At 38.9% G+C, this 23,846-nt stretch overlaps 5 protein-coding genes across 5 annotated transcripts; all 5 read right to left on the bottom strand.

Moving 5' to 3' along the window:
- Nucleotides 1-67: 67 nt before the first annotated feature.
- On the bottom strand, nucleotides 68-2,886 carry MONOS_379 (uncharacterized protein; the record flags this gene model as incomplete). The annotated part of the gene is made up of 2 exons (XM_067873811.1): nucleotides 68-2,657; nucleotides 2,716-2,886. The coding sequence occupies 2 exons, from the start codon at nucleotides 2,884-2,886 to the stop codon at nucleotides 135-137; spliced, it is 2,694 nt and encodes an 897-aa protein (XP_067735922.1). The 3' UTR covers nucleotides 68-134.
- Nucleotides 2,886-12,286, bottom strand: MONOS_380 (putative cytosolic carboxypeptidase protein 5; the record flags this gene model as incomplete). The annotated part of the gene is made up of 2 exons (XM_067873822.1): nucleotides 2,886-12,055; nucleotides 12,151-12,286. 2 exons carry the CDS (start codon nucleotides 12,284-12,286, stop codon nucleotides 3,006-3,008), a joined length of 9,186 nt encoding a protein of 3,061 aa, XP_067735921.1. The 3' UTR covers nucleotides 2,886-3,005.
- A 58-nt stretch (nucleotides 12,287-12,344) lies between these two features.
- MONOS_381 (UDP-N-acetylglucosamine pyrophosphorylase) lies at nucleotides 12,345-14,465 on the bottom strand (the record flags this gene model as incomplete). The annotated part of the gene is made up of 8 exons (XM_067873833.1): nucleotides 12,345-12,532; nucleotides 12,605-12,764; nucleotides 12,854-12,980; nucleotides 13,152-13,267; nucleotides 13,341-13,508; nucleotides 13,581-14,059; nucleotides 14,123-14,329; nucleotides 14,387-14,465. 8 exons carry the CDS (start codon nucleotides 14,463-14,465, stop codon nucleotides 12,426-12,428), a joined length of 1,443 nt encoding a protein of 480 aa, XP_067735920.1. The 3' UTR covers nucleotides 12,345-12,425.
- A 5,116-nt stretch (nucleotides 14,466-19,581) lies between these two features.
- Nucleotides 19,582-20,673, bottom strand: MONOS_382 (uncharacterized protein; the record flags this gene model as incomplete). The annotated part of the gene is made up of 4 exons (XM_067873842.1): nucleotides 19,582-19,736; nucleotides 19,942-20,024; nucleotides 20,097-20,273; nucleotides 20,438-20,673. The coding sequence occupies 4 exons, from the start codon at nucleotides 20,671-20,673 to the stop codon at nucleotides 19,582-19,584; spliced, it is 651 nt and encodes a 216-aa protein (XP_067735919.1).
- A 1,466-nt stretch (nucleotides 20,674-22,139) lies between these two features.
- Nucleotides 22,140-22,508, bottom strand: MONOS_383 (uncharacterized protein; the record flags this gene model as incomplete). Its single annotated transcript, XM_067873853.1, has 1 exon — nucleotides 22,140-22,508. The coding sequence occupies one exon, from the start codon at nucleotides 22,506-22,508 to the stop codon at nucleotides 22,140-22,142; it is 369 nt and encodes a 122-aa protein (XP_067735918.1).
- Nucleotides 22,509-23,846: the final 1,338 nt, after the last annotated feature.

The raw sequence follows: 23,846 nt of genomic DNA, 5'->3' as shown, positions 1-23,846 counted from the left end.
TTGCTTCTTTTCCTCTTGAACCTTCAGCAATCACTTATTTTAATGAAGACAAACTAAAGGAAAACTGAGTAGATAATTTTTATTTTATCAATAAAACTTTTCAAACGCAAAAAATTAACAATATATTCAAAATTCTATTGACCTAATAATGCTCTAATTTCATCTTCTGAAAGCTGGGCAATTTGGGAAAGAAGTGCTTCAGAAGACTCTCCCTCTGGATCTGTGGATTTGCTCCTACTTATAGATCTCTTTTTCTTCTTTTTCCTTGGTGGATCCGAAGGCTGTGCAGGAACAGGAGAAGGAGAAGCTGAGTGAGACAGTTTGGGTCTGGGCATAGCCTGAGGATCATTTGGATAATCACTCGAAAGAGCAGAAGCATTTGATGAAGACACAGAAATCATAGGAATAGCTGCATTGTAAGTCTCTTGAGACAAGCTTGCATTTGATCTCCGTGCTAATGCTTTCTCTTTTTGTTCTTTCTTTTGCTTCTCAATCTCAATTCTCCTCTTCTCTTCCTCTTTTCTTTTCTCTTCAACGTCCTTATCATGAATGTGCTGCTGATAGATTCTGTATGAGTCAGACGAAAGGAAAGCGCTGAGAACGCCGACTGCTCTGCCCATTTGCAGCAGGAGAATGCGGCAAGGAATAAGACGATGCTGCAAAGTGATAGTCTGAGGTGTGAGTTGAGTTGTCGATGAGGCTTGAGAGCTGGATGATGATGAAGAGGCAGAGGGAAGCAGAGACGAATGCGGAATGAATGAAAGCGGTGAAATGGATGAGGATGAGGAAGAGGAGGATGATGCTGATAATAAAAGAGGGTCTGCAAATGTTGGTGAAATGATTTGAGGTATTTTGGGAACTGTTGATATCTTGTTCCAGTCGAGTCTTGCTGTGTGCAGTAGAAGCTCGTTTGGCGGTGGAATTGGCTGAAATGCAAGCTCATCAACAGAATTTGCAGGTTTTTCTTCTTCCACATTTATTGCCCCACCATAGCTGTGCCCGTCTTCTTGATAATATCCCCCTCTAAAGTTAGCATTCTCGTTCTCATAGAACGAAAATCCCATCTGATCATCTCCTTCGTCATTCAACTCAACCACATCCTGAGTCAGATTTCTCCCTGAAGCACCGCCCCTTCTCCCCCATTTCCTTGCATTATTATTCATTCCCCACTTATCTGTCGAAGTAAACAAGCCTTCCACATCTTCTTCAATTTCTATCAAATCTTCTTCTCCTCTTCTCCCCACTTTTTGCTTTGCAAACGCTGCTTCTTTCTCCAATTCTGTCATCTTTTTCAGAAGTCTCCCTTCGATTCCACTCAACTTCACCATCATCTCTTCCATCGCGCCCATCAGCCGCATCCGCACAAAATGCTCCTGATTCAAGTTCTGAAACGGGAAGTTGCTCCAAAAGCTGCCGAGCAGCTCTCTCACCCTGCTTATGTCATCAGCAGTGACTCTGTCTGGGAATTCTGCTGCAGAAGAAGCCGAAGAAGACGCAGAGACGTCTCCAAAGAGATCATCCACTTGTGCTTCTATTGATGGATTATTCGATTGCGGCATTGGATCATTGGCTGCTGGGTTATCTAAAGATTTCGTCAAGTTCTTTGACCATTGCTCAGTCAGCAATTCAGACTGCATCGGATTGGCATCGATCGTTCGAGAGATTCCCCCAAACACCGACACATCCACTGGGCCACCCTGCGGCATTGGCGAATATGCAGCTTGGGGCTGCTGTGATAGAAAAGCGATTGATGATGAAAGATTATCTGCATATGAAGAAAGAGAAGAAGAAGACAGAGGAGACGAGAACAACTCAGTCTCATTTCCATCAGGTGAACTAGCAACCATTTCTTTTTGCATTTCAGATGAACGTAAATGAAAGACAGGAAGATCTATTTGATCGCTGGCATTGAGTGCAGAAGACAATGAGCTGACCTGTTTAGCAAGAGGTTTGACAACAGACAACGGTGTATCTTTCTTTTGTTCTTGAGGCTCTCCTTCTTTGGGAGAAGAATTCGATGTTAACGAAGAACTCTCTTCACTATTAGGATCTAATGAAGCAGCTGAATCGTCTCTTTCTTCCAAATTATGGAGGCTAACATCAACATCTTTCAACATGTCCGAAAGCTCTTTCATACTTGGTAAATGAGATGACTTTGTTTGCTGTTCTCGAGGTGAAGATGATAATCCCATCAGAGATGATGGAGGTGATAGCGAAGAAAAAGACGAAGTCCTTGAAGATGATTCCAAACTGAAAGGAGATTGCTGTTTTCTCGTTCCATCATCATATTTTACAGTTGTAGTTGTGGGCGTTGCACCAAATTGTGATTGAAGAACAATAGCTCCGTGCCTATTCACTTGCTCCACGATTTGAGATGGCTTTAGAGCTGTTCCTCTGAGTGTTGATGTCTGAATATCAAATGATTGTAATGCTCTGTCTGGAGCTTTTGAAACTCCATCCACAGATGGCACATTTGCCATTGAATCTAAAGCAATATCAATCCTCTGCGGAGGAGGTTGAAGAATGACAGAAGGATCTTTTGGAATTTTTGATATTAAAATATCTGCAGGGGTCTGCATTTTTGGTTGCCCTTCGTTCATTGTTGATACACTTCTTTTCATCTTGAAAAACGATTTCCAAAAATCTTTCGCAGATATCTTGGTGTAAAAGCAAAATTTTAATATGTTATTTTTGAAACAAAAAACAAATAGACACCTTGTCAGGGACAAAGCGGTCATATGCTTCTTTTACTTGAGGATACTCCAAAAAAACGCATTCAATTAGTTGATTAGTAACAACAAAACGGGATTCGCCAGGCCCACCAGCAGAAGCCAAATACGGTTGCTGAGAGCTTGGCATTCCGACTTTCTGAACATCTGTATTCATTTCAATTGATCATAACTAATTATTGTTTGTGGGTATTGATCAAAAAATATTTAAATTTTCACAAAAAATAAAAAATTAAAATCACAATTATTTCAAAAAAACGCAACAAAAGGATTACATTAATTTTTTCTTTGTCTTTCTCCTAACAAGGACAACATTTCCATTTTTGCAGCAGTCGAATCAATGCTATCCCTTGGCGTGCTTGAATAGCTATTTGAAGGGTGAACAGAAGTAGAAGAAGTTTGCGGGGAAGAGGAAAGATTTTGTGATGCATCGTTTGATGCACCTGACCGTGAGGAGCCTGAAGTGTTTTCTAAGGTAGTTGAAAGGGTGGATGAAATGGAAGATTCAGATGATGTGGCCTCATGATGCGAATTGTGATGTGGTTGATTGGATTCAAACGAAACTCTTTTTTGCATCAAGCTCTGTCTGTGCGAAGGAGGAATCGGCCTTTTCCGGCCAGCAGACGTGTCATGCATAATCTCTTGTTCTTTTTCTTTTTGCAATCGATTGTTTTTCTGCTTTGCGCCTGGTTTCTTTTTCTCTTTGAACAAAGTTGCTGAGTCAACCGAAAAAAGAAGTGAGGCAGGTGAAGATTTGATGGGAGACGACGAAAGAGAAGAAACAGCCACTGCCTCTGTGTTATGCGTTCCTTCAGAAGCCGATAGAGCACTGGGAACATTCTGTTGTGTGTGTGGAATTGCCTGTGGAGAAGAAGCAGCAGGTTCAGTTGAGGCGGATGAAATGGCAGAAAGAGGGTGGATGATCTGCTCGCTGTCTGTTGGAGAGGAATGCGGCAGAAAGAGGCGGATTGCGCGGTGGTCGGGGGAGAGATTGGAGGAAGACGAAGAGCGCGTAGTCTGATGCGGAGGAGGAGGAGGAGGCACAAAGGAAGGGGAATAGATGGGTGAGTGCTTTCGTGGAGGAACTTGAGGAAGTTGAGGAAGCTGAGGAAGTTGAGAATTGTCTTCTGCTTTTGATGAGGCCGATGAAACGAGCGATGAATTGGAGTGCTGATAGAGCAAAGGAGGAGAATGGTGTGGCTGAGAAGACAGCAGCACTGATGGTGGCTGAGGCGACGGTGTGTATCCTGTCTCGTGGAATGGAGCAATCGCAGTGCCAAATGAATTCAGCTCGGTTGTTGTCACATCTCTTTCTGTTGTTTCGCTGCTCGATGACGCATTCGTCAATCTCTTCAGCCTTTGTGCTTTCTTCTTCTCCTTCACTCCTATCTGTTGGTGGAGCTGCTCTGCACCCTGTGAGCCTGGCAGACGGGACAGTGGTGCCTGTGGAGAAGATACATTGCTTGCTGATGACTCCAATGGGATCTTCATTTTGAGCTGGTCTCTGCGCCGTGTCCACTCCAGCAGCTGCGACATGTCCATCATTTCGCCGGCAGACGCCTTCCACATCTGCTGCAGCTGGTCGGACTGTTTGCTTTTCCCCATTTTCTGTTTGTTCTGCTGCTTGCTCAGCCTGGCCTGCTCTTTCTCTCTCTGTTTCTCGCGCAGTTTAGCTTTCTCAACAAGATCGTTTTCTTTTCTCAAAGACGCTTTTCGCTTCTCATATGAATGTTTCTGCTCACTTGAATGCGTGTTGGAGTTGCCAAAGGAAGTAGAAGATTTAATGAGTGTGATTTGAGGCGACAAAGACGGAGCAGGAGAAACAGAAGATGACTGTTCAGGCGTCGTTGGAGGCTGAGAGCTCTGTCGTGGAGTGGATTTTGGTGATGTCGCATCGTTCTGATGGGAAGATAAAAGAGCATGTTTCTGCTCAGGCTGTGACGAATCAGAAGAACAGGTTGAATCTTCGCTCTGAACAGGAGTGGACTCAGGTGAAGGTGAGTAATCACTTGGCTGTGAGGCAACTTCTGAGTGAAAATTGATCTTTCCTTTTAAACTTGCTGGAGATGCAATGGTCAATGAGCCCTGTGATCCACTATTCTGTGCATATGTCTGAATATCTGAAGAAACAGATCGAGAAGAAGAGCTGAGCATGTCTGAGGAACGCAAAGGAAATCGTTGATAGTTCGCAGGCGGGGCTGGATTTGCTGGCCGGCGCTGTTTGAATGGCAGAAGATGCGAATAAGATGAGTTTTTTTCATTGGAATCTGTTGTGTCATTTGAGAGTGTTTGGCCTGATGTTCCAGTTTGTGGCTGAGAAGAATGCACAGACGAGGTGAAAGATGTAAGATCTGGTTCTGATGAATCTTGTTCGCTGTTCGAAGAGTTGTCATCTTGATGATCGTTGTTTGCATTTGAATCAGAAATAACCTTTCCCACAGATGTTGAATGAACACCAGAATCTGCTTCTTCATCTTCGTTCCCTTGATTCCGATCAACACATTCACCGTCTCCAGAAGGTGGCATTGACATGTTCTTCAAAAAGTCCTTTCTTGTGGGCGAATCAGAAGGAGAACGCCTCACTTCGAGAGAAATGCGAAGCGGCGGCTGTGAGCGTGTCTTTTTGTGGGGTTGCTTGTTCAGAGCGTCCGACATTTTTGACGAATAAGACGGGGCAGGCGGAGCAAATGCAGTTCTTGTTGCAGGCGGAGAGAACTTCTGTGCTGGAGGGAGGCCTTTGGACGATTCGGGTGATCGGTCCAAATTTCGCTTTTTGACAAATGGTTGGATGCTGTGTGGAGTAGCAGCGTTTGCCTGGCTTGCTGGATGAAAAGTGGATAAGCTTGAAGCAGGTGGCGTGAGAAGAAGCGATGCTTGTTCTGACTTAGCAGCGTCTATCTGTGAGCGATTCATCAGAGATTCAGAATTCTGTGCTGAATCATCTTTATTATAAGAGTTGAAAGCTCTTGATGCTTCGACCTCTGATTCATTCAGAATGTCAGATGAATCTGTTCTCGAACAAGTTGCATCTTTTGTCTCTGAAAGCTGACTCTGCTCAGTCAACAGAGAATTAGTTGATTCAGTTGTTTGGATAGCAGATTGCTTCTCGTGCTTTAATTCCTCTGTTGTGTTATTATCTGCCTTTGCCGTCTTCGGCTTAAAAGAAGAGGATAATGAGTTACCTGAGGAAGAGAATGAGAAAGAAGTTGATGACTTTGAGTGTGTTTTGAGTTTGACTTTAAGTGCAGGTCCGCCAACAGCCGTTGAGGATGTGTTGTTTCTCAGTGCAAGAATGGACGTCGATGCAGACGACAGCTGATTCCGCGAGGTGCCAAGCAGCATCAATGCAGAAGCAACCAGCGGCTGTGAAGAATCAGAAGAGGAGGAGGCAGATGACGAGTTCTTCAGAGAGTTGTGTGAGATCGATGGGGAATGCTGTTGCGAGGCACTGGATTTCCAAAGAGAATCGGCAGAGCGCTGATGGAAGTGGATGGAGCGGCTGGTGTCCAACGAGGAAGAAGACCAGTTTGCCTGCTTCGGCTTCTTCTGCTTTGAAGGAGAAGATGGTGCTCCATTGCTTTCTGAGTCTTCTTTTTTGTTGTTTATCTTTTGCTCGTTTTTATTGACTGTTGACGCTTCCTCTTTGTTTTGTGTATTATCTCCTTTTCCATCATTTGAAATTAGTTGAGTCTTGTCTGCATTTGTGTCTGTGTTATTTGTCTCCTTTTGATCTAAATGCTGTGTGTGTGAATTCTGAGTGTTTGTTGTTTCTTCTTCTTTTGTGGAAGAAGCATCCTTTGACGATGACTGAAGTTGAGAGGAACTTTCAATTTGAGCCAAATCATTTGGTGTCTGTTTAATCTGATCAGGCAAAGTGTCTAACGATTCAGGATTATCAGGTATTTGTGCGGGTATTGAACATGAAGGTGGAGAGGATAACTTGCTTTCACTCGTTTGAGGCAAAAGTTCTTTCTCGTTCTCTGCAGGAAGAGTTGGCTTTGATTCTGTTGATTGTTCATTGACGGTTCCATTTTCAGATGAAGTGAGAGGTAAAGAAGCAGAACGAGTTTGCGTTTGTGTTTGTGTTTGCAAGTTGTTCTCTGATCCGGTTGAATGATGTGATAAAGATGGAGATGGAGATGGAGATGAAATGGATGGAGAAATCTGAGGTGAAAGCGAAAATGAAGGTGAATCGGGAAAGAAGTTGTAAGGAAAAGGAGAAGCTGGCGATGGAATGATAGATGAAGGTGTGATGTGGCTTTGAGATGGAGTGCAATTTGCGCTTTCTTTTTTCTCATCGCTGACAGAACCGTCTTTCATAATAGGCTCAGGTTTTGTGATTGACAGCTGCGGTTCACTTTGCGTTTTGTTTGATGTTGCTTGGCTGTCTGAAGGAGAAGCAATATCAATGCTTGATGTTTCTGTTTTTGTCTGTAAACTGCTTTCAGATTGAGATGAAGTTTCTTTCATTTGCGGAGAATGATCGCTTTCTGCCTTTAACTGATCAGTCGAAAGATTAGAAATGTTTTCTGTCTTCGAGTCACTTGAATCATTATTCTCAGAAGGAGAAACCGTCTTGTTTGCTGAATCGTCCTTTGGAATGGCATTTCCCGTTGAATCAGTATTTGATGCAGAAACTGCGGCATGCTTGTCAGAAAGAGAAGGATGTTGTGATGAATCTGAGATGCCATCTGATTTCTTTGCTTTTTGAGTTGAAGTGTTTTTGGCTTGTTCTTTCTCCTTTGGTTCCATTTGAGCAACATCGGTTGCATCTGTCGATTTTGCAGAATGAGTCACTTTGTCTGAAGAAGGTGTTTTCTTTAACTTTGTTGTTTGCTCGGTATCTTCTTGGCTTTTGTCTATTTTGATCGTCTTTGTCTTTTTCGGCTTTGCCTTCGCTTTTGGCACTGGCTCCTGTGTCTGTCCCTCTTTCGCTTCTTCAGAAGATGACGGTGTTTGTGAAGGCACATCATTTACAGTTTGTTCGTTTTGATTTGATTCAACAGCTGTCTTTGTTGTTTTCTTCTTTTTCTTTGCAGAAGTTGCCTGAGTCGCCTGTTCTACATTATCAGTTGTTGCTTTTTGTTCATCAGCTTTTGAATCAACATGAATAGTTGTGCGTGGTTTTTCTGTTTCTTTTGCTTTTGCTTCTGTTGAAGTTGTGGAACTTCCACTCTTTCCAGGCAGATGCTGTTCTCCGTTCGACATTTTTTGTGCAGCTGACTTAGGTTTTTCATTTTTGTCTTTTGTCTCTTTTTCAGAAGTATGCTTTTCTGATTCAATTTTCTTCACAGTTTGTGCAACTTCTTTTTCAGCTTTTATAACTTTCTTCTCGCTTTCCTTCTCTTTCTCCTTTTCTTTCTCTTTCTCTTTCTCTTTCTCTACTTCTCCCTCCGCTCCAAGTGCCCGAGCCTGCTGCGTTGCCCAGCTTCTCATGGTACTAAGTGACCCAAATTTGCTATGCTCAACACGTGACCAGCAGTTTGCAGAAAGCAGATCCAGCGCAGATGTTGCAAGCGCAGCTCCAACCGAAGACAGCTCTCGTGGTGTGATTCGATAGTCGTTCGCACCTTTTGCAGTTCGAAAAGGAAGAAGTGGAAGAGGAGGTGGAATTGGCACCTGCGTCTCTGATGCAACTGCCAAAGACGACTTCGAAGAGGAATTTTGTGATTGGCTAGAAAACCCCTTCGCAGACTTTGCCAAAGGCTTCCAGCCGTCTTCTTCGTAAAAACCAGGAATTCCACCTGAATGGAACGAAAGAGCTTGCTGTGTCTGCATCTCCTCTTCGCCACACATTCCTTTCGTCTTCTTTTTCAGTGCTTCTTTAGCTTCTTCCTGGTTCCTCAGCCACTCAATTGCCAGGCGCCTGTTTTCTGCTTCCTGGATGACGCCTTCCCAGCTGACCTGACTGCGCTTCAGACCAGAGATCGCATTCAGCACAGAGCACGACTGGTAGTTGCATTCGAGTGTGTATGAGTGTGTCATTCCAGTCATGTTGTGGATGCCCACTCTGCCGCAGCCCTGCCGCGACTCCCCCCGCTTGTCCACCACATCCATCATCTTCTCAGAGAAGGAGGCTCCGCTGTGGTCATAGAAACACGAGTTTTGAGAGAGAAGCAGCGAGAACAGGATTGCTGCTGATTGTCGTTTTTCATTCTGGGCATGTCGAATTCCATACACGAAGCAGCCCTTTTTGGCTGCATGTGCATGCAGATCAACATAAAACGCGATGTGTCTCGCTGGAAGAAGCACAGGAGAAGAACTGCTCGAACCTGAAGATGTGGAAGGCTGAGTGGATTCATTGCCCGTGTTGTCCTTCGGTCGCATTTCGTGTACAGGCACGCCTCTTCCGTTTGGGTGGATCTGATGCACCACCTGGCAGATGCCGTGAATCGTCGGGCAGTTGCGAATGTGCTCTTCACCTTCGCCACTGTAGTGTCTGTTCAGATTCTGCCCCAACGTGTCTGTGCGGGAGTATCCCCCACACACTCCATCGGGATTGATCATCGGAACAATTTTGATCACAAACGCCTTTCTGAATGCCACAGCACGCGGATCGGTTGTGCTGAGGATGAAGCGCAGGAAGCCGAGCAGCACAAAAGAGGAAGGTGTCTCTGCTGGATGGACACGTGCAGACACAAAAAAGACAGGCTTGGAAGGGAACAGATACGCACGGAGAGGAGCGAGTTGCGAACGAGACATGGGGGGTTTACGTATTAATTGCGATGTGGATAAAGATAAAGTGGAATAAGAAGAGGAAAGTAAAGTTGAAGAAGAGTAAGACAAAGACGAGCTTGAAGCGGATGATGAATAAGATGTCAAGTTGAGATTCTCTTCTCTTTTGTGTGAAATGCCATTAAATCCGCTGATTGTCAGTAGATCTACTCGTCTTCCTTCCACTGACCGAGTCAAAAGCTCTCTATGATAGTAAAACGAATGATAGCTCTTTCGAGATGCTGTGCTGCTATTGTGTGCTGTGTGTTTGCTGAAAGAATGACTTCTGTGCATCTTCTGCTCAGTCAGTCGCGATCCATAAGCACGACGAGTCGAAGAAAGCCCGCTTAGCTGGTCAGCTGTTGGTGGCTGTGAAAAGGCTCTGCGCTTTTTCATGTTTCTGATATCCTTTTGTTCAGCAGAGTAGCTTCTGCCTTTTCGCTTCTGCTCGTCTTTATTTGCTTTGATGCTGTATCCTTCGTCTTGATTGGACTGTTCATCAGAATCGTCTGTTTCTGAATCGCTGCCGTTTCCTCTTCGAAGCTGGCTGTCTTCTTCGTCGGCTGCTTCTTCTGCTCCGCTGCTGCATTCCTCGTCGTCGTTTCCTGAGTGGTACTCCTTCTTCGTTCCTGTTCTGCGCAGAATCTCCATTTCCTCCTCTTCTTCGTCAATTTCTTCTTCTTCAAGAAACTCTTCCTCGTCTTCTCCTTCATTTTCGTAATCTTCTTCACTTGCTGTGGTTTTCTCGCGTTGATCTTCTGTTTCCTCATCATCCTTCGCAAACACTTCGTCCAGCGTCGCCAAGTCTCTTTGCAGGTCTGCATATGAATAAGGGAATGAAAAGGCAAAGTAGATATCGATGTCTTCAAGTTTCACTGTGCGGCATTGTTTGACAGACGGAGATTTTCTGGAATGTTGCTGGCTCATGCTCACGTGTTTAATTCCGTTTGTTAGAGAATTGACAGAAGCACTTGAATTAAACGGAGAAGAAACTGCTTGCTGTTCTTTGAATGGCGATGTGGAAGATGCAATTGCCTGGAAGAGCGATGTGCCTGAAGAGATCTGCTGCAGCATCGGGGCAGGGCGAGCTGGCAAAGACGAGTCAATCACTTTCTGGTGCTTTGAGTTGAATGACAGAGGATGTCCGCGACTGAATCCAAATGGCTGTGCGAGCTGTGGAGGAAGATCAGCAGTTGGAGACAGAACAGAAAGTGAAGACGTGGAACTTGTGTGTTTCGACAATGCAGGTAACGATGAAGACGACTGGATTGTTCTCAAAGGTGATGTTTCTTGAGTCAAACTTGGTGGAGTTTTCACTTTTGTGCTTGCGCTGCTGTTTTCATATGATGCAGAAGCCGATTGTGTGGAAGGTTCTTTCGAAGACGATTGTGATGGCTGTGGAGGTGGCTTCACAGGAGAAGTCAGTATTCTTTGAAGGAAAGGCGGCATTGGCTCGTCTGTGTTTGCAAACAGGGTGTTAATGTGAAGAGGAACTATGTTTGCGAGACGGATAGAAGCTGGTGGCACGACGATGGTGTAATTTGGAGGCAGCAGAAACTGAGAAGACGATGATGAAGAAAGAGACGAGGGGAGAACAGATTCTGGAAGAGGAGGAATTGGCAGTGAGAGAATTGGCGGATTTGCTGTTGCATTGTTGACAGCTGACACAAAAGTTGCTGTAGTTGAAGGTGGTGTGATACGAACTGAATGAGAAGACGCTGGACGGTGAAGCGAAGACGATGAAGAAGGAGCACTGTTCGTGCTTCCTGAGGAGGAAGATGAAGAGGAGGATGAAGATGATGAGGATGACGATGAGTGTGTATTTGAAGTTTGTTGTGCAATGACCATTGGATGATTCATTCCCCACAAAGCTGTCCATGCAACCCACAATGCTCGTTCATCCTCCAAAAGACAACGACATAACTGCCTGTGTAGTTTCTTTTCGTCTGCAGATAGTGACGATAAGCCAAGCTTATTGAGAGCAGATGCTGAATAAAATGACATTAATTGATGGACTGGCAGAGGGAAAAGAGTGGTATGTGTTCGCCTCCACCATTCGCTGATGCATTCTTCAACTAAAATTCCTTGCTGATCGTCAGGAACATTTTCAAGCCAAGGGAGAGCAGCACATAAAAATGGATGTTCTTTCGTTTGCGTTTCAGCATTTGATTCTGAAGCTTTTTGTTTTGATCCATTTGTTTGAATTGTTTGAGGTAAAAGTTGTGCAGGATATGGTAGAAAATGAAGGATAGAAAATGAAGAAAAGGGTCTCAGCGAATTGCTCGCCTGAAGGATGTTAGCAAAAGATGAGGGAAACATTTGAAGAGTATCGCTCCATCTTAATTGTTTGTTCAGTGTTGAACAGATTGTTGAGGAAGAAAACGTAAAATGAATTGAAGTTCCATTATCTGCAGATACAACTGCAACATTTGCAGGGATTCGCTCCCACGGTCCAAAATGACCTATTCTGAAAAGAGGTTTCATTCCAGTTTGAAACATTTTTCCTTGTGCAGACACATTTTTAACAATTAGCGTAATTTTCTCATCTAACGCCTGAAATCCTCTAACGGAAAACCACCACCAAAGTCGATATCCAGTGCATGCAGGGGTTCCTTTTGAAGAAAAATGAATAAATGGATAATTTGATTATAAAAATACAGAAATTGAAGATAAATTCAAATTTATTAGGGAAAGTTCGTCATCACACCTTGCGCATCTGCAGCTGGGTATATTTCAAAATTATTGGAAGATCCTATTTGTTTAAAATCATATGCATTTCCTCCATCGAATTCGCTAGAAAAGGTATATTTCCACAATTTTTTTGTACATTGGCGATTTTCCATTAATGCTTATGAATGCATTTCTCAATTTATCCTCTAAATAAGGAGAAAAACAGTAAATAATGATTATTGAATAGAGTTATGGATTGTATTGATCTTGATATGATAAAAATGAATAAATTTCACATTATTTTTAATGCAATTATTTGCTAATGATATCGCCATGATGAAATACTTTGCCTTTAACATATTCTTCAAGCTCTGAACCATCGTAAGAAACTTGTGGAGGGATTTCTACAAGACAAATCGCTGAAGCAAATAATTTAATAAGAAAAAAGAATTCATAAAAAAGCAATTCTTTTTATATGAGTTAAGACAAACATTCTTCTTGTTTTTCTTTGCTTTCTTCTGGAAATTCAATTTTTCCACCAGCAGCAATTATCCATTTATTCCACAAATTTTGAAGCATTGCCCTTGCAACAGCAGGTGAATCAGATCCAGTTGAATTTTTGACAGGGCAGAATTCTTCTTCTCTTAAGACCTGAAACGATGGAATAAGATTTGAAACATGGAAAATAATCACAAAATATTACTAATAAATATTAATGCATTTAATTATTCGAATAAAACCTCAACGGTTGCCACTTTATCCGCCAATGCAAATGAATCTGGAATGAATTTTTCCATTTTGTATGTTTTTCCAGGGACGGAAACTCCTTCGCAAACATAACCTTTTTCCTTCTTTGTAACATGATACCTAAATTTCATTTATGAAAGGGAAAAAATGTTTTTATTTTCAGATCAAATTGTAAAAAAGCAGGTTTGTCAATTTTATTCCAAATTTGTGGGATATGACAAGATATTAAAAAGGTTTTTTTAAAAAAACAAAAATTATTAGAAAAATTTAATATAACAAGATGGAGCAAACTTAAGTTGATTTCTCTGCTCACAGCACTTGTGGAGGAAATGAATGGAGAACAAATGGGACAAAATGTTGGCTGCAGAAAATGAGAGACGTCCTGTTGCTGAATCAACTCTGTGCTTCTGTAAAAAAAAAATTTAATAAAGTAAAATAAAATGAAATTTTTGTTAAAGATGATATTATTATAAATTAAACTTCTTCGTCTGTCATTTCTATGTACTCAGTAAGACAATAACGACGCTTTGGCTTTTGTTCTTCTTTTGGTGAAGGCGATGACGATTGCTCTGAAGGAGTCGAAGAGCTGGATGCTTCTTCTTTTGGAGTTTTCCAACAAAATATTCCTACGCTTTCTGTTGGATTCATCTAAAAAATTTTTTATCATTTAAATAAAAATTGAAAGCAAATTTTGAGTATTCCAAATAAGATAAAACAAACTTTTCTAACAACTTTGTTTCCTAAATCAACTTTCTTTTCATCACATAATCCAATAAAAACAGGGTCTGCACAACGGATCATAATGTTGTCTATTCCAACAAAGTGAATCCATTGAATGTGCTTTGTGTCCATATCATCTAATGCTCCACTTTCTGCAAGACCTTTGAATACTCCACCATTTCCATTTGGTGTACGAATAACATCGCCATGGCCCCCTTCTTCCTGTATCACATTTCCTTCATAATCAATAACAGGGATATTTTCTTGGCAGAAAAAAAATATTTGGCTTGATTTAAGTCCAAAAAATTTGTGTTCCTCAAAAAATGACTTTGTGGGTGCAGCATTCGACTTATTTGTCATTACATACAAATTAATAGTTGCGCTATTAATTGAAAAACGAGAATTCGCTGTTTCTTCAAGGTGAAGTAATTTCTCGCACATGTATTGGAAAAGAGAACTATGAGATGGAAGACCAATATCTCAACATTTATTTAAAAAATACGGTTAAAAATTCAGGAATATTGAAAATAATGATGTTAAACCATAGCATCCTTTTGGGTGATCAAATCCAAGTCGTGTGCCAAGCCCTCCAGCAAGGACAACAACAGCAACTTCACCTCTACTAATCAATTCAAGTCCATGTGTTCTCCAACCCTCTTTGGTTGAATTAGAACATTGTGAAAGTATAGATATATCATCGCCTGTTAAAGGTTCGATGCAAACATCATTTTTAAGCATTGCTTCAGCTTCTGAAAATTAACATAAAAATTAATTTTCCAGTTAAGAAACTCAATAAAATGTCAAACTTAGCCTTTCAAGCTCTGAGACAATTTCATTTCCACTAGATGATTTTTTTAAATTCAACTCATTTGCCAATTCTTCCATCAATGAAAAATTCTCAAATTTCATTCAAAGCCCATATTCTTAAAAAAAAAAATAATAATAATAATAAAAAAAACGACTCATAACTTTTGCCCAACGTTCAAATGCAATTATTCTGTAACATTTAATAATTTTATGTAAGTTTAAATTTCCAAAAAATAAAGGAAAAATAATTTTCATATGAAAAAATATGCAACAGAAAAAAAGAACTTGACCCCTGAGGGAATTGAACCCCCAACCTTGAGATCTGGAGTCTCACGCGCTACCAATTGCGCCAAGGAGTCTTGCTTAGAAAGAAGATTTTTTATGTAACATTTAAATTTAATATTAAAAAAGAACTTTAAGTTGATAATTGTTGAAAATTTTGTTTATTCGTTTTTGTTGATTTCGTAGTATTTATTTGTTCATGTGGGAGATTATTTTTGTATCGATATTTTCTTTATCAAAAAATTTTTATGAGTTTGAAACATTGAATATTGAGGAATGAACAGGAAAAACTTGTTGCAATATTCAAAGATTAAACTTTCATGATTATTATCTCAATCATTGTCTCTTGAAACAATTATCTTGTTTTTTCCTTTTGTATGAAAGTTTCCTCATCAAAGAAATTATACCAAGGAAAAATCAAAGCAAAGAAAAATATTATGATTTCAAAAATAATCACTTATATTTTTGCAGATATGTTGAATTTTTTGAAAATGGATACTTTCCCGACACATCAGAATTTGCTTTATTTTATGATAAAAGTGATTATCACAGTATAAAATATATTTGTGCAAAATATAAAAGTACGGAAATTATTCTGAGTTAAAGTCAAAATTTTCATATTAAATAATCAAAAATGTTTTATTTCTGGGATGAGAAATACTTCATATGCAAGATTATTAAAAGTTGACATTTATTTTTTTGTAATTATTATCTCCCAAAAGAAGGTTGCAAGAAAAAAGAAAACTGAATATTTTTTTCAGCTTCGTTATCTTGATTTCTAATGAACTTCTTCACCTAAAAAAATAACTTTTTTTTTGACAACCCTAACACAAAAAAATTGATTCCAATAAGAAACAAATACGTTCAACCTAAACACTTAAATAGAAGATTAATGACAATATCCTATAATCAATGATGTTTATTTTTATGGAATAAAAAAACTATTTTAGACCAACCAAATAATAAAGGACACATAACAAAAAATTTTTTTTCAGTGTTCAATTTTTTTATTTCATTTCTCAGTGAAGTGAATAACAAATTTCAAGCAATTTCTTCTTCATTAAATGCAAGAATCATCATTTAATTGACTTTTATTTTGAGATATGACATGTTTTTGTCAAAAATAAAAAGAAAATATTTATTAAAAAATGTGAAATTTTTTGATCCAAAATATTCTTTAAATATTCTTTAAAAATGTTTCCGCACAAAAATAATAATTAAAAAAAACAAAGAAATTTATTACATAATGAAATAAATTAATAATATCGATTTTTAAATGTTCCAGTATTATTCCCTTTTGCTGATTTTTTATTTTTATTTTTTTGATTTTTGGTATAATATGAATTTTTATATTATTCTTTTGATTTATTGAAATGAACACATGCAGATATCGCAAAAAATATCGGACATCGCACAAAATACCGGACAAGATCGATTTCACAATAACCGCAAGAAGAAAAATTTAGTGAATTTTCCTCAAAATATATCTCATTAATACAAACTCATTTGATATACTAAACCTTCAAAATAGCTTCATATATGTCCGAAAAAAACTGATATTTAAATCTCGGAGAAACTCAATATTTTATTTCTCCGAGATTTCAAAAATAATTTTCTCTGAGCACAAATGAGGCTTTTTTGAAAGTTTTGTATATCAAATATGTTTGTATTGATGAGATATATATTGAGGAAAATTGTCAGAATTATTCCTTTTACAGTTATTGTGAAGTCCATCTTGTCCAGTATTTTGTGCGATCTCCGGTGTTTAATGCGATATCAGTATATAAAAAAATATATTTTTCCTTTTTTTGTCTGATATCGTTAGTGCAAACAAGGATGGACGCTTTCAGTGACTGTGGACGATGGAAATATCTCAACGAACCTTGGACATTGTTTTTCGACAATGAACCCAATGATCACCTCAATGAATACAAACTGATAAGAAATGCAAATATGAAACAACTTGCTCCATTGTATATTAAAAAAAAACATTTTCAAATTCGGGAGATATTCTAAGAATCTTTTTCTTTCTAGTTTCTCAGAAAAGAAAAAATATTTTCGGGTAAAAAAAAAATTTTTTTTTGATGATTGACTTGAAAATAACTTTGTTTTGTTTTTGAATATCTTTCTTTTTTTTTCAAACAATTACAGAAAACACTGATAATAGTGAAACATTTTAAAAAAGGTATTTAACATATGATTGAATATTTTGTATTTCGTGCTGAATTAATAGACGAACGTTATTGTTTGAAATATTCGACTTGAAAAATTTTTTTGTTATACAGATATTTGTGTTAATTTTTATTGAATTGTTCCATTTGTTTCATTTTCAGGTGAAAATGAAAAATGAATATGGGTGATTATTTTTGAAATCATATCTTTTTTCGGGGTGTTTATTTTTCAGAGATTGTTTGTTTATTGAAAGAAGTTTTTAATCCAAAAGAGAAAAAGCATGATAATTGTTTTTAAAAACAAATATTTTCACCTAATGAAAGATAAGAATGTCTTCAATAAGCCTTTTCACTTTTTAACGTTCAAATGAAAATATTCAAGATAAGTTTTTGAACCGAAAATTATGTATGAAAAAATTTGATTTCAAAAATAATCACCCATATTTATCATGAAAGTTACATTCCAACTCACCAAATTACACATGCATTTCAAAAATGCTTGATGATACGATCATTCATAATTTTGTGAAGTTACGTGAGTGGAAACAGAAATTTGATAAAAACATTCAATTTTCATTTTCAACCGAAATTTATTCGAATTGAACTTTTCATAAGAATTTGGAAATATTTTTTGCTTCTAATAAATGTTGGATAAAGAAAAAAAAGTTCAATTTGATTCTTTTAATTTGTGATAAAAAGGTCTGAACAAATGTGACATAATATTTGACTTCAGTCATTTTCATAGAAAATTTTTGCACTTCAGATTTCATTTTTTAAACCAAAAAATTTCAACAAAATTGGTTCATTTTTTGAAATTCGTTTAAGGTTTCAATATATAATTATTTTATTTCAATAACGTTTGCACAGGGATGTGAAAATCAAATTTATTTTTTGAATTTGACGAAGTTTTACATAGTTTTGGGTGAAACAAAAATTTATTTCTTCGAGCAAAAAAAGCTTGAAAGAACGTATTTTCACCCATATGGGTAATTCTTTTTGAAAAGTCGCCACAGATCAAAAAAATGTCCCATGAAAGTTAATAAACAACTCTCCGTTCCCATAATACAAATGACAAATTATTAATTTCACAGCGATGTTTGTTGGCTCATAACAAACTTCTTAATAAGAAGATGTGTTTTTTTTCAAAAAATTATGTATCAAATTTTTTGATCAAAATTGAAATTTCATTTTTTCAACGAAAAAGAGTTTCACTTGATTGAACAACTTTGCAATTGTTTATTAATGAAATGAACAAGGTGTGTTTCGATTTTCTTTCATCACAAATTTGAGATTCGTAGATAAATCAAATTCTTATCTGATTTAAAATTTTAATTGCACAGAATGTGCCTGGAATTTGAAATTATGCGTAGATTACTCCCACAAGTTTGACAAAGATGGAAAACATACATATCAAAAGGTTTTCATTCAAGTTTTTTTCTGAATGGTTTTTTAATAATTCAAATAATATTATTCATTTTTTTTAGCTTGGCAAATTCGCAGTACTATCAGAGAGCCTGACATGAAAGAAATGGTTATTTGGGGCTGCGCTTCAGACTCATTTGTGAGGAAAGAAGATCTTCTTCTGAGGGTGATGAAATATCAGAGCGAGACGATATTTGTGTCTTCAGTTGCAGACTATCACACAAACATCAAGAAATGTTGAAAGTTCATTATGCCTTATCAATCAATGGATGTTGGATTGTTACACATCATTCCTTCATCATATTCGCATCTGTTGATCTCGAAGGAGACGGTTATTATTGGGAAATAAGAAGCAAACGATTTGATCATCTGCTCATTGCAATCTTCCTCAGCTGCTCTAGTCCATCATAACCCAACAATTAATATCAATGAGGGAAATCTTATCTCAACCTCAGAGAAAGTTTAGATAGAGAGATTGAAATTCAATTTTGGTCGGTTTTTTTCATATTCAGCAAATTCCATTATCCATGAAGCAAACGTCCAGCTATCTCTTTCATCTGTTGATTTTTCATCAGTTGGTGAGTCAAACAGCATTCAACCTCTTGTTCTCAACTCATCGTTGCTGAGCATTGCAAATGGAATTCTTCATGTTGACAACTGCTCAATTACAAAACTTTCATTCAAGAAACCTTCATTTCTGCAAAATGGAGATGTATTAAATATTACAAATGCGAGACTGGAAAATATCAGGGCAATGGCAAATGTATTTGAGATTGATCGGAACAAAAAAGTTGTGTTCAATGGAATTGATACAGATGGAGTGAAATTGCATGATGGATGTATTTTTTCAATAAATGATTCAACTTCAGGATCAATTTCCATTGGAAGCTCCTCATTCAAGAATTGCTCAAGGAATTCACAAATAGCTTCCGTTCTTTTAGCGTCTCTTCCTCTTCTTCCTCTTCCTCTTCCTCTCCTCCTCCTCCTCCTCTTCTTCTTCTTCTTCTTCTCCTTCTCCTTCTTCTCCTTCTTCTTCCCTCAAATTCTTTAAAAATGATCAAGTTTCATTGCAAAAAGAAGGAATAGAGGGAAAAAGAAGAAGGTTACGACGAGTGAAAACGCTGATGAAAATATTGTTTTGATAATTTGATGGTTGATCACATCCAATATCCACCAAATGATCGGAGCGCATTGGTAATCTTCATCACTTTCCATTCAGTATTTGTTTTCAACAGCGATGAAGAAACAGATGTTGATGAATTATTGTTAAATATGACTTTTACTCCATCTACAATGCTATTTTTCGTGTAACAACATCTCTAACTAAATTGCACAAGCACAATCTGTCCTTCTTTTGTCTCCACCATCGACTGCACATCCTCCTCAGCTGCAGCCTCACCATCCCTTCCAGCAGCCGCACAATATGGAACAACGCCCACCGTTATTCTTTCTTCTCTTCCACCGACTGAAGAATCTACGCATGTTGCTTCAGCCCAAACCATTCACACATCACCTTCGATACTAAATGAAACTTAAACTCCAAGTTGACCAACACCATCTTGGCGCCTTCACAATCACATAATTCAATGACTGCAATAAAGGCTATAACTGGTAAGCTTCATCGCAAATATAAGGAAGCTGCTTCTTCCCTAAAGTTATTCAGTAGAAACACCACAAACATAGAGGTATCTGCATACGTTTTCTCAGATTGTGTCCCATCAAACAACCAACAGACATTTGAATCTGTTCTCCTTCACCCCTTCTAACACCAGTCAATTTGCAGGAAAACTTCAATTCACCTCAAGTTAACTTTTTCATCGCAAATTCCTTAAACAGTTCCATCTCTGAAAAGTCCTTCCGGAACAGTTCTTCCCATGCATCCTTGCTCACAGCACCGCATCGCTCTTCTTCTGCACCGCTTGCTTCTCCCCCAGCCACATGTCCACAAAGTCCCCAAACCCCTGCCTCACCGCACCCGCCCCTGCCCGCAAGAGACAACACCCACCCTAGTCTGTTGCGATCTTGTATCCTAATATCTACAGAATCTACGTCAGCTTCCACACCAGCGACGGCTGCAGCCCCGTCTTCAGCGGAGTCAGCAGCCGCTCCATCTGCACGGACCACCGCCGCGAGTGTGGAACACGAAGCACATGCGCCGTTTCGTACGCCACCTACCCCAGCGACCCCGACACTGCACTCATCGGCCTCTCCCTCGCTGTTGACCACGCCTGCAAAGGCACGTCGCCAGCGCTAGACAGCCCTGCCCCCGATCCACCAGGCGAAGTCACAGGCCATTCCGACTCTTCACTGTCTCTGCTGTCTGTCGTCTGCTCAAGAAGCATGTACATCCGCTGCACAACAGTCGCCTTCCCTTCACCTTTCTTTGCCACTGTTGGAACGATAGTATGCATACAATCATCCCGCTCTCTCTTCAGATTGTTGTGCGGCGACAGCGGAATCCCATACAGCACGCTTGCAAATCTTTCAACTGCCTTTTCCGCCTCCTCTGATTCCTCGTATTCTCCGCATTAGCTTCTGTTCCTCTTCCTCCTCCTTCCTTCATCCATCTCTCTCGCCCCTTTCTCCTATTCCCTTCCTCCCTGCTCCATCCAAAGTGTTCTTGTACCACATTCTCTTACAGCTTCTTCACTTAACCAGACATTTATAATGCAATCTCTTCATATGAAGCTAAAATATTCATCTTCTCCTGCTTCTTTTGCGCAAGCAACATCTACTGCTTTTCAATCACCTCGTTGAACGGCGCCTTCTGCATGCTCATCATCTTCTTCTGCAATTTCGACAATGCAATCAGTGTCTTCAATTCCTTCTCCATTTTGCTATTCTTCTGTCTTGCAGTTTCACCCACTCCTCCTCCACATTCACCACCATCACTGGCCACAGCACTGTTCTTCTCCAACCCCTAGCTTGTCTCTGACTTTGTTCCTTCACATCAGTCTCCTCCTCCATCAGCTCTTTAAACCTTTCTCGCTACACTTGCCAGACTCTCCACTTTCACAGAAAGCTCCTTCAAACTTGGATTCGGTCCAAGCATCACAGTGCTGCCATCTCCGATAATCGAGGAAAACTTCTCGTGATGCTTTTCACGCAGCCCCGAAGGCAAGATCAACTAATCTGAAGACGGAGCCATCCCGCCACACACAGAAACCGACGAAGAAGACGTGACAAGCTTCAATCCCGACCTCAGCAGCTTACCAGCGCTGTCCACACTCACAACTTAGTCATGCCACGTCCTAGACTTTTCCTTCATAATCACCACATCCAAAAGTTCATTCTTCTCCTTCATCGCCACCAGCTGCTCTTGCAGCTCCTTCAACTCCTTCACCTCTGCGTTGTCCTTCTCCTGAAGCTGCTCTGCCAGCCCGCTCATCCACTTCGCCTCCTTCTCTCACCATTTTCCTTCTTCCTCATTTTCTCCTTTTCCTATTCCCACTTCTTCTTCTTCTTCTTCCGGCAGATGCAGCGCAATCGCTGCAGGCGACTGAACCACATCTTCCATCATCAGCCCCACTGCCCCACAGCCTCCAGCGCATTCTCCACAATCTCTCCCACTTCATTCACTGCAACCATTCGCCTCCTCGTTTTGTTGTCCAGCTTCATCACTCCTAATGCCTCGACTGCTTCTTTCTGTTCGCCAGCTATTCAATGGACAATGAAGCCAGTGATGGATCAGGCTGATTGCAGATAAACAGAAAATCATCCACATCAACTACTGTTAATATCGGCTTCTTCAACGACTTCTTTCTCAGCAAGTCATCAAGAAACGTGAGCAAAGCCACAAGTTGAATGAAAAACATTTCACATTGAACGGATACAGCACGTTCTGTAAAGCAGAGCACAACAAGCCATCATTGAAAACTTAGAGTGCAAGTAGCAGCGATTGAAGCGATTGAAGTGATTGCAACAATGGAAGCGACAACAACCCAGCTGCCTTAGGCACGTCAATCCTCAGCCACCTTACGTTGTGGTGCAGTTTTATGTGTTTAATGTGAGATGCAGCCATAGACGATTCATCCGAAGGATCAACCGCAGGCGCTGATGACGAAGGCAAAGATGAAGATGATTTATCATCTCCTGCAGCCTTCTTCTCCTTGTTTCTCCTTCTCCAGGATGGAGAAACTGACTGGAGTGCTGCTACAGTCGAAGAAGACAAAGATGACAAAAGCACCGAGCGATGAGGCAACTGCATCGTTGCACCTCCCACAAAAGGCTTTTTGAGACAACTCATCAGACAAAATTGCAACACCTTCTATGAAGCAAACATTTAATCCATGTTCAATTCAGAAACTTCAATCATCACCGAAATTACATCTTTTTTGATTTGATGGAATAGTTTGAACAGAATTTCTTTTGGAAAGGATTGGAAATGAGAAGAAAAAGATGAGCATAAAAGAAAATGAAAAGTTGAAAGCTATTTAAGATATGATTATTGATATGATTCAAAACTTGAGATGTCATATCTATTTTAAATATTTTTTATAAAAGGACATGAATTTTTGAGAAATTATATGATATTCTTCATTTATGTATTATAACATTAAAAACAGCTCAATATTAACAGCCTATTGAATTTCTTTTAATTACAATCAGCTCAGTTTCGAAATATTTTTCCTGTTAAATAATTTCTAACAAAAAATACTCGAATAAAAGCAATCTAATTCTATTAGTCTTTCTGCATAGGAAAATATTTAAAAAGAAGTCCACATTCAGAAATTCAAAACGTTTATTCTAACAATTGAAATGAAAACAAAGAAATATGAACAAATTATTCAGTTGCTCCAAAAAACAAGAAAAAAAATTTTTAATTTCATTTATATGATTTAGCAGTGAAAATAATATATGAAATCTGTTTTATTGAAACGCAATATTCGGTGATAGAATGACAAAACTGAAAAGAATAATATTCAGCAATATATGATGGGAACGGAATGATCAACATTTTTTGATCAATTGAGATCAAATTTTCAGATCAGTTAAACGATTGCGACTTTTCAAAAAGAATGACCCATATGGGTAATTATTTTTGAAATCATAACTTTTTTTGGTGTGTTGGTTTTTCAAAAGTTGTTTTCATAGTTAAAAGATTTTTATTTCAAAAGCTTAATTCATCTAAACTGTTTCAAAAACAAATGAATGAGCCGAATTGATGATGATGAACTGTTGAATATGTTTGTTCACTTTTCAATGTTCATTCACTGATTTTCAAAGAAAATTTTCGAATCGAAAATGATAATGAAAAAAATGTGTTTTGAAAAATAATCACCCAAATATTATTTTACAAAGATGGAATGATATCAAAGAAAATTATTTTAATCAATCAGAATCGGAAAAAATTTTTTAAATGAAATTTCTATTCATTCCACGAAAAGATTGGTTAAAGAATAAAAATTTTATTTAAAAAGAAGTTCAATAGAATTTGAAATCTTCACAATTCTGTTCCTCCATTTTATATTTTGAATTTTTTTTTGCGATTTATTAATTATTAAATATATTCTGGATTGAAAAAACAATATTTTTGTTGTTGAATTTGAAGAAAAAGTTTAGCGCTAATTGCTAAACTTTTGAA

The sequence above is a fragment of the Monocercomonoides exilis genome (assembly GCF_001643675.1).
Source record: "Monocercomonoides exilis strain PA203 chromosome Unknown scaffold2-2631571, whole genome shotgun sequence".
Lineage (NCBI taxonomy): Eukaryota > Preaxostyla > Oxymonadida > Polymastigidae > Monocercomonoides > Monocercomonoides exilis.
This window is presented reverse-complemented; position numbering and strand designations above follow the sequence as displayed.